Below are 17,286 nucleotides of genomic sequence, written 5' to 3' on the forward strand. Positions count from 1 at the left end.
ATGACCAGCAGGCGGCGACTCCACTGCTTTGAAGAGAAGTTTGTTTCTATAGAGAATAAAATGTTCGGTTTTTTTATATTAACGTGGATCAGCCCGGGTGCAACTATGATGCTGCGCTGCTTTAAATGTGGCTGCTGCAAAGAATTGTGGGACGCTGTTTCCTTACATAAAGGACGGTCCGGTGTTTCCTCTGCTCAAGGAGATAAGTTAGGAAGCATTGAGGCTCCTTTCCTTTTCATTTGGACAATTCAAACAGCTCTTGTGCTACACATGTGATACACATGTTTGATGTCTGATGAGGAGTTTAGTTAATAATCAATAATTAGTAGAACTACAGTTCTGTGATTAATAAATATGAATCTCCATGTTGACAGTACTGTGATGGATGACAGACCTTTATGTGTTTATGGTTTGGTTAGAGGGAGCAGGGCCGCATTCCATTCTAAAACCAGCTGCCCTCCTCCAGGTGCGTCACTGGGACACATGGGGACAAACACAGATCATGTGATCGTTAGACTTCAGGAATAAACTCAAATAAACATGTGAGTGGAAGGAGAGTGTTTACAGGTGGACCTGAGTGGGGGGGGAACAAGGACCCAGCGGAGGAGGCGTGTCTGAGTCGGAAATGGGCTGCAGGTGTGGGGCTCGGAGGGGGCGGGGCCTGTGACCTACCTGCAGCAGGTAGCCCGTGTTGCAGCTGCTCGTCACGCACTGTCTCTCACGCACTGTCTCTCTCGCACTGTCTCTCTCCTCTCTCACGCACTGTCTCTCTCGCACTGTCTCTCACGCACTGTCTCTCTCGCACTGTCTCTCACGCACTGTCTCTCTCTCTCTCACACTGTCTCGCACTGTCTCTCACGCACTGTCCTTCCTGCTGCTCGTCGCTTTACTTTGACATCTCAGCTCCGATCAGCGCGTCGAACTCACCTGAGACACCGGAAGTGATCCGTGTAGCGAGTCCTCTCCAACATCCGGGACCCTTTCCTGTGTTTGCTCTCTCCCTGGACGATGAGCTCATCCACCTGCACGTCAGTATATCATCACGCACCTCATAACGTTCACCTGCAGTCTGACTTCCGGTTTGTGTGTCCGTGTTGTGTGTTGTTTTGAAGGTGATGATTTACACTGTGTGCACGTCAGGAACAGGTTTGTGTGTCTGTGTGGTTTTACTCATGTTGTGGGGACCTGCAGCTGTTTACTGAGTATGACTGAGTCAGGTGTTTGCGTGTGCGTGTGCGTGTGCGTGTGTGTGTGTGTGTGTGTGTGTGTGTGTGAGAGAATGTGAGTGGTGTGTGAGAGAGAGGGGGGGAAGTCATTCATAGACACAGGCCTGTCAGTGTATCCAGTGTCCTCTGTGCCCCCAGGATATGACTTTACAGGTGTGTGTGTGTGTGTGTGTGTGTGTGTGTGTGTGTGTGTGTGTGTGTGTGTGTGTGTGTGTGTGTGTGTGTGTGTGTGTGTGTGTGTGTGTGTGTGTGTGTGTGTGTGTGTGCGCACATATGACCGCCTGTCTCCATGGTTACCGTGACAGGTTAGCATTAGCCTGGTGCAGTTGAACTTAAAGTTTGTCTCTTCTGATTTGTTAGACTCACACATTGTGACGACTGCCCTGGTTCATAATGAGACTGTGATGTTAAACGAGTTGTTCAGAGATTATCTTTTATTAGTTGAGTCCATAAATCACAAATCCCAGTTTGTGTCATTACCAGGAAGCAACTTCTGTTCTTTAGCCTCGAGTGAAGAAATGTCCCCGACTCTGATTCTGACTCGTGACATCACACAGGTTTAAAACCACAACCTGAAGGTTTAATGTACGATGTTGTGGATTTTACCATTTTTAATGTTTTCTTTCTTTTTTGAACTCGTTTTTATTTCCCCACCTAGTTTACACTCGGGTCACGTGTCATCGATTGTCAGGGGCCGGCGGTCGTATGTCGACGTCCCAGCAGGACGTGATGTAAACTCTCTGACACTGTGTTGTTGTGATGTTTGTGTCACTGGTTGTTGTGATGGAACAGATAACAGCCGGCGACCTGCAGGAAACGTGTCGCTGTGGTGAAACCGTTTCTCCGCGCAGGGACGCCGTCACAATATCCGTGTTTTGGCGGCAGACTGATCCTCTGCCGATCCTCCGCCGGCCGGCGTGGCGTGTGCCCACATGTCTCTCAGGTCTCTGGTGGGTCCTTGAACTAACAACGTTAACAACACACACTGTGATGTAAGTCAAGAGTGACACAAGTTGTTCAGTGATCAACAACTCGGTTCGACGCAACGTGAAAACTAAACAACTGATGGGCGCTACCCGGGCAGAACTTACCATCGAGCATTGAGCGCGTGCTGAATGAAAGAAACACAAACTAACCTCAGATGTGACTCAATAGAAGCAGCAACAAGAAACTAAATCTGTTCTATTTATTCACACGGTGAGTTAAACTCTAATTTAAACCATCTGACACGTTTTCATTTGCGACGACAACGATAAACCTTCATTTTTCCAGTTAACTGACTGAATGGACGACTCAGTTATTGAATATTTCAGTTGATGTTCTGTGTTTGTGGACTGGACGTTCGGTTCCAGGTGACCTCATCCTGCTGTGATGAGCTCATCTGCGTCCGTGTCACTGAAACCTGAACGTGTCACTGAGCCCAAGTCACCTGCAGCGTTTCCACTGTAGCTGTGTCAGGTATCATATCTGTGTTACAGCCTCACGCAGCCGCTGGTGGTTAACGTGAGCGGATGTTTGTTACCAGAGAGGCTGAGTAGAGAGCCGCGTGAGTCCGTTCACACCTGGAGCGACGGTGACAATGAACCTTTATTATCTGTCACGTTTCATTTCCCGTTCTTCAAACTAGGTCAGTGTCTGCTGTGAACCTGCGTGTTTATAATCAGCTGTTTGTTCGGCTGCTCTTCTTTCTGTAAAAGTGACACAACCCTGAAGCAAAAGGCAGATTGAGAAGAAACTCAATGTTACAACAGTAAAGTTGTAACATTCCCACTTTTATTCACGAGTCACTTCCTGTCAGCAGATCTGTCTCAGGGCCACGATGAAGAAAACAGAAAAGTCCGATTCTGAGAATTAAGTTGAAATGTTACAGTAAAGAAGTCGTAATATTTTGACCGTCCAGAGTTTAACTTCACAAGATGCTGCACATTCCTCTTCTCGTCTTCACCATGAAACACGTAGACTGAAATATCCACTTTGTTCTCCTCATCACTGTTTACTCTCGTTGTGTAACCACTCCCCTTTTATCCTGATACTCGGACTTTGGACCCGAGATGAATCTGCTTGATAAAAACCGGTGAACAGGAAGTGAGAGAGAGGAAACCGTTTCTGAGATGATTAGAAGGTTTTAGGTGTTAATGTGTTTTATTAGCTGAGGCTGCAGGGCTTCATTATGAATCAGGACCCCCACACCCCGGAGGCGGCACGCTGCCATGACTCACAGCTAGCTAACATCTGCAGGCTAATGTCCCCTCTGACGCCCATTACAACACATAATGTTATTACACCATTAAACAGCCGGCTTCCTTCATCTTTATGGCTGCTGTTACCTGCAGCACACCCCCCCTCTGCAGACACACACTGCAGGGCCAGGCCGAGCCAAACTGAGCCCAACTGAGCCCAACTGAGCCAAAGAAGGACACATCTCACAAACCTTGCAGGTGAATCCTCTCCAGCCTGAGAACTGTACGTTACCCGTTCACGTTCCATCGTGTCGTAGAGAACAATCCTGAAACCAGCTGGTCCTGACCGGAGTCTCCTTCACGAGGCTTCGTCTGGTTTCCTCCAGCTTCACTTCTGGAACCAGACGTGTTTCTGTCTCTGGCTCCTCGGCTGTTGGGTCTAAATTAAAGTCAGAGATTTGGTTTTGTGCCTCAGCTGCTGCACGTTTCCCTTCAGGACTTGTTTTGTTTCACAGAAAAGAAAAACAGATTAAAGTGATATTTCTCCTTTTCAGTCCTTTTACCAACTTCTTTAATCTTTATTTGTTCCTCGGTAACTTCACACAGGAAATATAAGTCCCTTTTAAAAGTCATTTAAATAACCTTGTTCTGCATCGGCGAGTACGTTTATTAAAAACACAGAATAATGTTGAGACAGTGACTCGACAGGGAGGAAGGATCTTACATCCATTCATAGGAAACAGTGCCTCATTGCTTTTATTCATGCTTTTATTTGATTTGTCTTGTAAAGAAAGTATCGGAGCCACGTTGAAGGAAAAGACAAGTCCCTCTACAAGTCGTGCTAGAGGGTGAAATCAGAAGATCGGTGTGTGTTCGGTTTTAAAATGAGGAATGTGGAGCATCTTGTTTAGTTAAACTTTTTTCTCGTTATATTGAGTTTCTTTTCGATTGCAACTTTATTCTCAAAATCTCATTCTTCTTCTCCAGCATGGTCGTAATACTCCGTCGTTGTAAAGAGTCAAAACCCTTTAAAACGTATTATTGATCAGTTTCATTATGTTTTCTGTTCCTTAACATCCGTATTTGAGCCGTGTGAAGTTACTGATGATTCAAACTGAGTCTTTACTGCGTCTTCACATCAGAAGCCTCATACTTACAGTTTGAAACACTAGGTGGCGTTATGAGCCACGTTCAACCCATTCATGGAGTAAATGTGAAATTAAAACCAGCATTAATGTATCTCATCAAATAAAAGTCTTATAATTCAGTTTACGTGCAGGATCTCTTTAAGTTGTCGCTGCTCGTTACGGACTCGCATGTTCCCATGATTCTCTCTGCTGCCTCGTGACGACACTTCAGCTCATTTAACATTCAAATCTCCAGAGGCACATTTACATATCTGGGTCAGGAGATAAGATCCGTACAGTAAAGAAACGATGAAGAGGCCTCTGACACATTTAGAAAATTCAAATTCCCGTCGTGCCTGAAACCAAAAGATCTTTGATAAATCTCAGTTTCACACTGTTGGAGTCGTTTGAACACCTGAAGTGTGTGTTTGGTATTTTAAGGTCACAGTTTGAGAAACGACAGCTCGTTGTGTCTTTGCAGTTAAACAGCTGGATTCAAACTCAGTAGGTTTACAGCTAATTGGCCTGTGAGAGCATTTTAAAGTTCCTTCTGTGTCGACTGCATCTGAAGAACCATGAAGAAGATCAGACAAATGACTCAGATAACAAAACGTCCTGGACAATAAGAAAGTGTGTTTGGATTTTGGCCTTTTTACGGGATTTGAAGTGAAAATATGTTCAATCACCAATCACTATAATACTTGTGAGTATTTTCTCTCTCCGTCCTCACGTCAGTCTTATTTCAGGGATGATCTGTAAACCATCCTCCCTCCAGATATTCTCACCGTCTCCTTTTCCGTTTCCTCCTCTTCCTCCCAAACGTCTCCACGGTATTAGTAGAAATCAGGTGTCTCCCTTACTCCCGCACTTTCCTCTCGCCCTGTCCGTCCCTCTCTTTCTGAGCAGGACAGAAAGGCCTTTTGTTCCCTGCTTGCCTCCTTTTGTCCACAGAAGACAATGGGGTGACTCTGGGGGCAGGGAGGAGGACGAGGAGGAGGAGGAGGAGGACAAAAGGAAGAAAATAAGTTGTGTGGACAAAGACAGACAAAAGGTGGAGGAGAACAGATTTTCATTAAGAATTCTGCAAGTGGCAAACTCACAGAGCAAGAAATGAAATATTAACTTCAATTCACATTATTCATTATATAAATCTGTGTATGAAACACATGTTTACGCTGCACGTCTTCTACAGTCAGAATATCAGCATCAAGAAGAAAAAAGATTTACTGGAAATTTACTGGAAAGATTTGTGGGTGTGGGTGTGTGTGTGTTAGTGTGGGTGTGTGTGTTAGTGTGTGTGTGTGGAGCAGAGGGAATGATTAACTTTGTCTCGGACGCTTTTTTAATCAGTCTTGGCTCTAATAGTCTTAACTTCCTCTCACCTTTATCACCTCCTCAGCAGAATATCGCTTTCACTCTAAAGCAGCCGCTCTAATCGGAGTCATTCGTCTCTTCAGCTTGACGATGAAACTTCAGGGTTTGATGCATTTCACTGCTGCGCTCCGGCATTTTCAGAACTGCACTCACTGACCCTCCGTGATTTTCTCTACACACACACGAACAAAGACACACACACACACACACACACACATGTTATAAATGCTGAGGTCACAACCACATTAACGTGTCCGTACGCACGTCTACCTCTGTTTGAGATGTTGCGCTACAGGTGCGATCTTTCTTTTGGACGCTACAGGCACCGGTACCTCATCAACTCAAGGAGAGGAGCGTCACATTTGAAGTTGCGGCGAAAACTGTGTTTGTGTTTGCATTGTGTGGCTTTTGCAGTTGTGTTGTCGTGTTTTCCCTCAACGTGCAGGTGTGAGACGTCTCGGCCACCGTATGACTGCGCCTCAGACTTCAGGCCTAATAACACAACGCCGCGTCCAAACGAAGCTCCGCCCCTCGTCCCTCAGGCCGAAGACTTTCTATAAACGAGTCTAAGCCGAGTCCTCGGAGTCTTCACTTCTTAATCTCCTTCTTCAGCTCAGTATCACTATCAGGTCCGACAAAAGCCATTTTTTAATCCTAATAACTCGACTCCTCTTCCTCTTCTGTCCTCAGTTCAAAGTGAAGAAGGTGAAATCCTCATCGTCTCAGCAGGGACGGGTCTTAATGCTGGAGATGAGCTGCTCCCCCCGGTTCCCTCACGCTGATCTGACTGACTTCCTCCTGCAGCCTGAACAGCCACATTAAACAAAATGACGTCAGCATAAATAATTTGATAAGCTTTATTCAAAGTAGCTTCAAAAATCAGGACACGACGAAAAACTATTTCTGACCTTAAATGTAGTGAAGAGAAAAAGCAGCTTGAGATGTTTGAGATAAAGGTTCTGAAACTAGATTATCCTTTCATTTGTTCAATTAAACTCAAACTATGTCAGAGGATGTGATGAGGACGCCGCTGCCCTCGACTTCCTCTCAGAGCAGTTACCTTGAAACGCGTTTTATCATCTCAGGCACCTGATGGGCGACGAGACCTTTTTATCAACAGGCTGAAAAGACGAGTGATTCGTCTCCTTGTCCTCAACTAACAAAACGAAGCCGAAGCAGAAACAGTTGAACGAACATCAGGGAGATGAGAACGACTCGAAACGACAGAAACCATCTTTGACTTGTCCAAGTCCCATCTGCTAACATGGAGGAGGGTTTATTACAGCCACCACGGAGACATCCAGATGTTTTGCCTTCAGTTTTTCGGAGCTGTTCTGTCGTCCGTCTTTATGTACTAACAACATCATGTATTAACATGTTCTCCTTTAGCCTCTTTGTTGAATCCTGAAACTTTCATCTCGAACATGATCTGAGACTATCTCCTGTGTATTTGACTGCAGTGTTTTCTTCTGCAGCTGGTGTTGTGTGTGTCGCAGTCGGTCCTCGTTGTGTTGGGACATTTCATGTGTTTTTACTAATGCAGCTGAAAAGCAGCTTGAGTTTAGTCGCCTCCTGAACGGCGCCAAAATATAGCTGCAGGAAGTCGTCCCCAAAATGTGAAACATCAGCACAACATTAAGCCCGATGAGACAAACTGTGATTTGTGAATATGGGCTATAGAAATAAGATTTGATTGATTGATAATAGTTAGTTTTTTTTAATGTAACCTCTCCCCCGGTTGATAAAACCCTTTAGATTCCTCCAGAGTGACCTCTGACCTCTGACCTCACTGGAGACTCGGCTCAGCTCGGATGCTGTTGGATCAGATTCAGAGTCGAGCAGCAAAACGGCATGAATGAAAAAACACGGTGGATAATTGTGTGTGTGTGTGTGTGTGTGTGTGTGTGTGTGTGTGTGTGTGTGTGTGTGTGTGTGTGTGTGTGTGTGTGTGTGTGTGTGTGTGTGTGTGTGTGTGTGTGTGTGTGTGTGTGTGTGTGTGTGTGTGTGTGTGAGAGAGAGAGTGAGCTGCAGCTGGTGACTCATCAACAGATAAAGATGCTCTCTCTCTCTCTGTCTCTCTCTCTCTCTCTCTGGTAAATCTACATAATGAGGCACCATTCACCTCTGCAGCTCACTGGGGGAAACAGCTGTGTGTGTGTGTGTGTGCGCGTCCACATGTTGAACAGATGTCTATGTTGTGTTCACCTGTGTCTTCATCGTCCTCTCTCTGTTCGTCCATACGTTCTGGACGTGAGTGATGTAGCCTGTTGTCGGGCAGAACTCAACAGGAAGTGTGTGTTTGTGCTTCAGAGGGAATCACAGTTGGTTTCAAACGGCGTTAGAAGGTTTCATTCAGCGTTTCCCGTCAATTATCTCAACCGCTCCTGGATCCGTCAACCCAGCAGCTCTTCCTCGGGGGGGGGGTCATAATGTAACGAATACACTGGATGTGCGACGTGTCTCTACTTCCTCCCGTTCTCCTAAAATACGGTCAAACACCTCAGGTACAAACATTCGGCAGTAGGTGGCGCTGATCATCCAGCCAGGTGTCGATATAGGGATGAAATGTGATTGATGAAGAAGAGATGAACACTCACAGTTCATCTGGGTGGATCAATGAGTCCATGTGTTTTTGATACGACGAAGAAGGAAGAGAAAATGATATTTAGTGACATGACTCTGAGGTGAAGAAATGAGGAAGAGGCTAAATGAGAGGAGGAAGAAAGAAGTGAAGATGGAAGTCGGCGACTGTTTTAACAGAAGTGGAACAAGTTATCAATGAAGCAGCCGATCAATAGAGTAATAAATCCTGATCGATTGGTTGAGTTATGATCAAAGTGGACAGAAGACGAAGTTTGACTTTACCTGCGGGTCAAGAGGTCGTAGCTCCAGCTGATGTTGAGCGCCCCCTGCTGGATCAGGCAGACTACTTCAGATGGTTTGTCTGTAAAACAGTTCAGGTCGTAGGACGTCACTAACCAGCCTGTGATCAGCTGCTTCACGCTCCTGTGAAACAATCAGTGTCCTCACTTTAGAGTTTAACTCACCGTCTCCACAGGTCGAGCTGACGAGATGTCAGGAGACCTGGAGTCAGATCGCCATGGTGACGGCATGGAGCCGCCTCTGAACCTGTTCACCTCCCCCCCGCTGGAGACGAGTTTGGGCGACGCACAGCGAGCGGACGATAGCTGGAGTCAAGACGCAGACGTGAGGGGCTGTGGGCGGTGAGAAATACAATGATTAACAACACATAATAAAATCCACAATAATCGAGTTTCATGAAACGTTAAGTTTGTCATGAAATACATTTGTATGATTTATAAATGTATAATTTCCATGTTTCCTCAGACTGTGGAGTTTGATATTTCTCTTGACTGTTTCCAGGCTGGAGAGGAGGTGGATCCTCTGGCACGAGTTCATGAAGGAACACGCCCACCTGGACGCTTGGCTGCGATTGGCTGAACAGGCCGTCAGTTCCCCAAACTCCGCCCCCGTCACCTACTCTGCCGCCAAAAAAGATCTGAGGACGTTTGAGGTGAAACGTGGATTTTGTTGTTGAAAATTCAAACATGAACGTTTCCACGTCACAGATGTTCTTCTTCTTTGTCTGATTTGTTTCCAGTTCTGACCTCTGACCTCTGACCTCTGACTCTCCGTCTTGTCAAAGCTGATTTTCATGTGTCTCAGATCTGTTTTCGCTCCAGGAAAGAAAAATCCATGTCGGGCGAAGTCAGGCCAAAGTTCAGGTTCAGGTTAAAGAGTGAATCCTGCGAGGGCGTAAATATCACTGAGCAGCCGCTCGTAAAAAGCTGAAGCCGGCAGTATTTTTGTGTAAATGCAGTTGTCGTACCACCTTAAATCACGAAGAGTGAGCGAGCAGCGAGCGTCTGGCCCTCGGACCGAGAAGCCGTAGATTCTCCTTGTTTGTCCAAATTAAATTCTGCGGTCTGGTTGGTCACTGCCGGGAGATCTGGTCCTCGCTCGTCGCACGGCGAGGAGGCGTTTTACGTTTCTGTTGTTCCACTGGATAAAAAACATGAATCGCTGCATTAAGTCAAATTAAATTGATCCATATCAGGAGGACAACTGACGTCAGGCGACTGAAACGTGACGCGCTGACGTCGCACGCAGCTGCTGCTCCTGCTGCTGCAATGAAACCTGTGAGTTTATTGTTCCATCCGATGTGATTCGTGTGCAGAGGCTGCGGAGCGAAGCAGGATCTCAGCTCGTCCGGTTGGACAGCCTGACCCACAGGAATCGAACGCTGACTCAACTGTTCACGGGCGCCATGCGGGCTCGGCTGCTGGCGTCGGCGAGGGAGTGTGGGCCACGATGGGACGATGTGAACGCCAAACTGGAGACGGTCACAGCACGGCTGAAGGTCAGAGTCCCTCCAGATGTTTCCTCTGAAATGTCTTTAATAACATCTGTAACATGCTCTCTCTCTCTCTCTCTCTCTCTCTCTCTCTCTCTCTCTCTCAGCTCTTCATCGCAGAGTGGGAGGGGTTTGAGACGGAGAGGGAGGAGCTTGCTCTGTGGTTGGCCAACCTAGACGTCCGTCTGACTGCGGTCGATCACCTGAAAGGAAACACCTGTGAGAAGCTGAGACGCCTGCAGGTAGTGTTTGTGTGTGTGTGTACGTGTGTGTGTGTGTGTGTGTCTGTCTTCTTACCGTGTGTGTGTGTGTGTCTCGCAGTCCTTCCAGCAGTGTGTGTGTGAGAACTCGGGCCGTGTGAACGCCCTCCTGCAGCGCGGCGAGCTGTTGATCCAACGCAGTGAGACGACCGACACTCAGCAAATAGAGAGACGCCTGCTGGAGCTTCTGCGCCACTGCAGCCGCGTCTACAGCAACATCGCACGGACACACACACGACTGCTGAGCATGAGACTGGTACAATCTCACACACACACACACACACACACACACACACACACACACACACACACACACACACACACACACACACACGACTGCTGAGCATGAGACTGGTACAATCTCACACACACACACACACACACACACTGCTTTTTAACCACAAGTTCACATTTTACTAAACATTTCTGGATAGTTACTTTCTGACCAAGTTTAAATTCATCCACCAGTGAATTTGATCTGAAACAATATGAAATGTCTCTGACTCTCGTCAGTGTTTCTCACTTCATGATGAAATTGAAAAGTATGTTTGTTGAGACTTGGCTTCTTTCTTCTTCTGTATTAATGAATCTGATTTTATTTAGAACAACAGAAGCTGTGAAGTGGTTTGATTCAATAAAGTGTTATTTGAATTTATTTAAACTGACTGTGTTTGGATCCTCCTCCTCCTCCTCTTCCTCTTCCTCCTCCTCTTCCTCCTCTTTCCTCCTCCTCCTCCTCTTCCTCTTCCTCTTCCTCCTCTTCCTCCTCCTCCTCTTCCTCTTCCTCTTCCTCCTCCTCTTCCTCTTCCTCTTCCTCTTCCTCCTCCTCCTCCTCCTCCTCCTCCTCCAGGTGTTTGAGGACGACTGATTCTGGCCACAGACTCAGGTTGTCCGTCAGAGTCTCTGTTAGAGGACGAGGGAGCGCTTGATAACTCTCACCTGGACGTCCCTGCAGTTTTGAACCATCCTAGAGGTAAATGACTCATCAAACATTTTAATTCAATCATAAATCTGTCAATCAAGAATCAATCAAAGTGTTTTTTCCTTCTCTTGTCCAGATTTCGGCCAATCAGCTCACCCCACCCTGACCTTCCCCTCAGACCTGCCCTCCCCCATCCACCACCCGCCTCCTCCCCCTCCGTCCTCTCCTACCCATGAGCACCTGGGGCTGGAGTGGGACAACTCTGTTGATATCGGACGCTCGGTTTCCTGTGACGACGGCGACTCGTCGTACTTCAGTGTCGGCACAGGTAGATGTTTTGAGTCTGGACGTCTTCAGATGGGGACGTTAGACTCGCTTCGTTTAGCTGCTGTTCCATCCTCACATGTCCACGTCACGTGTCCACGTCACGTGTCCTCCTCACATGTCCACGTCACATGTCCACGTCACATGTCCAGAGATTCAAGATTCATCTGAATCTCCGGCTCCGTTTATCCACCGTCACCTTGGAGACCGCCAACAATCAAATTCTTGTGTGTGTGTGTGTGTGTGTGTGTGTGTGTGTGTGTGTGTGTGTGTGTGTGTGTGTGTGTGTGTGTGTGTGTGTGTGTGTGTGTGTGTGTGTGTGTGTGTGTGTGTGTGTGTGTGTGTGTGTGTGTGTGTGTTCGTTCTGCAGGAGACGTAAAGAGGTGGAGCTTTTTAGTTCGCGCAGCTGTCAGTCTGACATCAGCAATGACATCACAAACCAGGAAGAAGACTTGGTGAGCTCACACACACACACACACACACACACACACACACACACACACACACATAAGTGGTGTTTTCGTCCTGGTTTAATTTCATCATTCACTAAAACAAGGGGACACACAGCGTTCCTTATGAGGACGTTGCTTTAAACCCAAACCTCCACCAGCGCTGTGGAACGCGGCGCCTCGACTCACCGTCAGGTTTCAGTTGCTCTTTGAAGCTTTTATTGTGGCGAGACACAGAAACAAGGTCGGCAGCTGAGAGACAGTCGGAGGGAAACTGGGCAACAGGAACCAAGAGACCGAAAAACCGTCATTTCTCTGACACCCACACCAACACTGCTGCACTGTCGATGAACCCGACACACGTGAACGGGAATTAGCCTCTGATTTACTGCAGCGTCACAACAAAGACATCAAAGTGTTTGTTTCACGGCGTTCTATCGTTTTTAATCTCATTTATCGGGTGATGTCACCGCCCAGAGGAGACGACAGGGTTTAAATTCGTTAAATCTAGTTTGATGTAATTTGAAGTATTTGTTATAATTTAGTTTAAAACTTGGAAGTGTGAACACTGAAGGCCTCAACAAGTCCATGATATCACAGCCCTCAGCTACACAATGCAGCAAAACACTAAGTTACGATCTTCTACGTTTAAATTAGAACGTGTCAAGATAAATGAAACACTGGTTTGATACAAAGCTCCTGAATGTAGAGTAATGTTGTGTTTCCAAAGTGAACTCTTCTGTTTTCGGTGCAGCGTCTGGCGTGGCAGGACCACACCCACCCCGCTGTCTTCTCGCCAGCAGCGACCCAGGAGGAGGAGCCACGGCTGAGCGACCACCAGTGGGCGACCTCGACGCCTGATGGGCGGGATAGCGATCCACTCAGCTTTGATGGCGGCCGAGTGAGGGCGTGGCTGGGAGTTCAGAGCCCCGCCCCTCCAGAGAGGAGGACTTCCTGTTCCAAAGCTGTGCAGACTGACGAGGTGAGGGTGAGTGAGCGCACCTTCAGTCAACCTTTTTGTTTGTTACTAAACTGAGACATTACAGATTATTATGATTTTCATGCTCTGATGATTTTTAAGATTTTGGGTCTTTTTCTTTCCGACTTAAGAAAAAGTTCAAAAAACACATTTTACTCTGTGTTTGTGTCTTTATGTTTTTTCTTCTTTATTCGTGTGTGTGTGTGTGTGTGTGTGTGTGTGTGTGTGTGTGTGTGTGTGTGTGTGTGTGTGTGTGTGTGTGTGTGTGTGTGTGTGTGTGTGTGTGTGTGTGTGTGTGTGTGTGTGTGTGTGTGTGTGTGTGTGTGTGGAATCCAGATTCGTCTGAAGAGAAACTAAATTCATGTGACTTGACCATGAATCAGCTCTTTGATGCTTAAATACTTAATTTGCCAACATGCACATAAGGAATGTGACATAAACAATTTAACAACACAATTAGATTTGTATTAGCCGCACTAATGACATGATTCTATGTGACTTCACCACTATGATCCAGAAAGATCTCAACAATTCCTCTGGTCAATGAGCGCTGATGATTCCGATCGTGCTGCTGAACCTCTTCTCAGCCTCTGACGGAAACACTCGCTCCTAGCTCCGCCTCCCCAAAGACCAGCCTGCTCTGATCTGTCAGCTGTTTAGATCATGTGACACTTCCTGTTCCACTTTTCATTCACAACAAAGCTACGACAAACTAAAGGAAAGGGAAAACTCAAAAAGCAAACATTCCTGTTCTCCTCGTCAGCTGACAGCGCCACCATCGGGTCAACGTTTTAATTTGTCCAATGCTTTTTTTGTGACCAAATACCTGAAAAACGACAGAAACACGAGCTGAACATCTGCATGTTTGCATTATCACAGACGTTAGCATTCAGCTAGCTTCTCAAGAAATCCCCAAACCCAGTTTATCTACGTGATTTCTTCTTCACGTGTTTAGCTTCGTAGGTGGAGTCCAATATGAATTTATCTAAACATTGGCTTTTTGTCTGTTTGTTTTTGTCTGTTTGTTTAGTTTATTTGTGTAAGATCATTGTGTGTTGTTGTTGTGAGTCACACATTTAGTTCTGCTGGTATAACCCAGACTCTCTTACTTGTGTTCGTTTTGTCCCTGAGGTGGTTTTAGAAACAGATTATTGTGGCTGTGTCAACATTCATCAGTTTGCTCTCACACTCCAGTAAAGATGGATTTCTGAGTCTGCTCCGCGTCTCCGTCTGTATGAGATTCATCGACCTTCACTTTCTCTCTTGTTACCGGTGAAAGCGTCTGTTTATTCTCCTCTTCCTCGTCTCGTCCGCTGCCACAGAATGAATCCATAAAGTCTTGATTTGTGTCGAGCTCCGGCTGCACTTTAACTGTCGCCATAAAAACAGGAGTGAAACACGAAGCCCTCTTCCTCCTCCTCATTTCCTCTTCCTCACGCCGTCTTTCCCTCGCGTGCGTTTTTCCTCTGTGTCACTTGCATCAAGTTCAGATAACGTCCACGAACAGGAAGTGGAGATGAACAAGGTTGGAATGCAAGTTGTTCAAGGTCGAATCTGAGGTCACAGCATCTGTTGATCAGAAGCATTTAGTAACTGTTTGACTGAACCCGTGTTTGTTTCTATCAAACAGTTTCATCACAATCGGGAGCGAAATTAACCTGAAAACCCAGATTTGAGAAAAAGCTTTTATAAGTGGAGATCAGAAACGGCTGAATTTAAATGTTAAATATGAATGTAAATCATGTCTGAGATGAAATTATATCAGTTTGTAATTGATCAAACTATTTATCGACAGATACTGTTCAAGTGTGACTCACCAACTCTTGCATGGTTTCAATTATGAGTTATTAAATTAGAAAATCAAAAAACATTGAAAACTATTAACCTCTATAGTTCAGAGTTTTATTAATTCAGAAATATGTTCAGTTTATGACTAATTGATTTAAGAAGCAGATCCAGAGCTAACATGCCATTAGCTTTACTTCTAAACTATAAACTGCTTTATTTTTAAAGTTTTCAACGTGAAACTGAGGATTAACAGAAACTTTGTGTTTCAGGCTGAAGAAGAATCGTCCTGTTGTGAAGAAGACGAGCGAAGTTTCTCCAAACGAAGGTGAGAAAACACAAACCTTCAGACACGAGACGAAGAGGTGCAGGGAACCAGGACTCGAACCCGTGATTCTGGAGGTTTGCCCACTGACAAGGAAACGACCGGTCTAAAGTTGTAATGGTTGTTACAGTGAGAGACAGAATTTAAAAATCCCATCATATAAAAGTTAGAAATTGAAGTGAAGTAAAGTTATTTATTTAATCTTCAAGCATCAAAACGCTCTCAAACAAAGAGTCGACCATCGAACCTTCACATGAAACAAGTGAATTATTTAGTTCAGTTGTATTTCTTCAGATTTGATTTCATCAGTTCAGTCTTTTCTTTCCCCTGAAAACAAACAATCGTTTATTAAATCAAATGAAACTTTCTCCGAACCTGGTTTGAAACCAAATCACAGAACTTGTTGTTTCTAAAATCAAATTCTAAAGATCGACGAGGTTCGGGATCCGTTCAGGTCTCTGCAGCGGAGTCACCTCACGACTCCACTCCTTCGTTCCACTTCTCTTTTTGTGCTGCTCCTTCTTTTATTAGTTGTCCTGCAGTTTTCAACTCGTTGTTTCTGTTGCGTTGTCACATCAACGAATCAGGATCAACCGCCACCAGCATCCAGTAGAATCTGGAACTTGGATTTACTGTCGTATCACTGAATCTAATCTGCTAACATGTTCGCCTCCTCCTCCTCCTCCTCCACAGAGTGACGTCCAGCAGCGCCTCCTCCTCCTCCTCCTCCCCCTCCTCCTCCCCGGGCCTCCTCTTCCTCCTCCTGGCTGCAGCTCTGGCCCTGCTGGCCTGTCTCACCTGGGTCGTCCAGGATTCTCCGTGCCACCGGAGCGACAGGATGCAACGTAGCTTCCACATGGCGCTGAGATACGTCAACGGGCCCCCCCCCACCTGAACCCCAGTGGGTGTGAACCGAGCACTTTCCCCTCGGGGGCGGCAGGACAGAGGTTTGAAACTCACCGTGTCCTGTACAACATTTGTGCGTTTCAATGCTCGCACGTGAAAAACAAATCTGCAGGAACAGCAGGACGATACCAGTTGTTTCATTTTCTCTGAACCTGCGAACTTCTCTGTCAAAGTGAATATTAGTGTCTATGAAATCAGTCACGTTCGGACATTTAACTGCATCAGTCTCAAAGAAAAGACCTGATTTGTGGAAAAGGCTCAAATAATCACAGGAAAACAACAATAAGCACAAACAGCTCAGTTCAAATCTTCCTTCTCTCATTTGAACTGGTCGGCTCAAATCTTTGAGGAGGTAAAGATATAAATGATTGTTGTGCCGTCCAGCAGCTGATAGAAGATCTCTGTCACGTACAAGTATCTTGTTCTTCACACAGCGTTAACAGGACGGGTCAGATTTTAAATATGAAAACATCTGGATCCACCTGCTACGAAACTGTATCTATAGAGTTTCTTCTTCGGTGCAGATCCAAGAGCGTGAGCCTGTAGCTGAATCCCTCCGGCAGAATGTGTCCGATGTGATGATGTGTGTTGTGCCTCAGAGGAAACCGTCATCAGAGACTTATTTACCCGACTGATGCTGCAGAACGTTAACGCAGCATTAGTGACAAACTGTTTTTAAATCTGATTTTCAAATCTGTTTCGTCCCTGAAGGATTTGTTGTAAAGTCGAGAGAATGAAGTCATTAGAGAAACAGTGAGAGATGAAATACACCCAGTTACATTAAAGTCCAAAATACATACATAAAGACACTAAATACATCCTGAAGCTTATATACTTCATATATACTTCATATATACTTCATATATACTTCATACATACTTCATATACTTCTATACGTCACTGATGTTATTGTGTATAAAACTAACAACACAGACTGTAAATAAAGATGGACGACGCGGCTTCACTTCCTCCCAATGAAAACAAAATGTCTTGGATACGAACGCGGTGCATCAGGAGTCAGTCTCAGCTGTCAATCAGGAGTCAGTCTCAGCTG

The 17,286-nt window shown here is 45.8% G+C and overlaps 1 protein-coding gene across 1 annotated transcript; it reads left to right on the plus strand.

Annotated features, from left to right (window-relative positions):
- The first annotated feature begins 844 nt into the window (after positions 1 to 844).
- Positions 845 to 17,017, plus strand: si:ch211-137a8.2 (uncharacterized protein LOC777613 homolog). Its single transcript, XM_047339636.1, is given in 13 exon segments — positions 845 to 1,028; positions 8,966 to 9,131; positions 9,292 to 9,442; positions 10,106 to 10,288; positions 10,390 to 10,524; positions 10,604 to 10,798; positions 11,393 to 11,405; positions 11,408 to 11,515; positions 11,601 to 11,829; positions 12,159 to 12,243; positions 12,992 to 13,225; positions 15,274 to 15,329; positions 16,020 to 17,017. Coding segments are annotated over 12 exon segments (1,743 nt in total). The 5' UTR covers positions 845 to 1,028; positions 8,966 to 8,979; the 3' UTR covers positions 16,222 to 17,017.
- Positions 17,018 to 17,286: the final 269 nt, after the last annotated feature.

The sequence above is a fragment of the Hippoglossus stenolepis genome, chromosome 4, assembly GCF_022539355.2.
Source record: "Hippoglossus stenolepis isolate QCI-W04-F060 chromosome 4, HSTE1.2, whole genome shotgun sequence".
Classification (NCBI taxonomy): Eukaryota; Metazoa; Chordata; class Actinopteri; order Pleuronectiformes; family Pleuronectidae; genus Hippoglossus; species Hippoglossus stenolepis.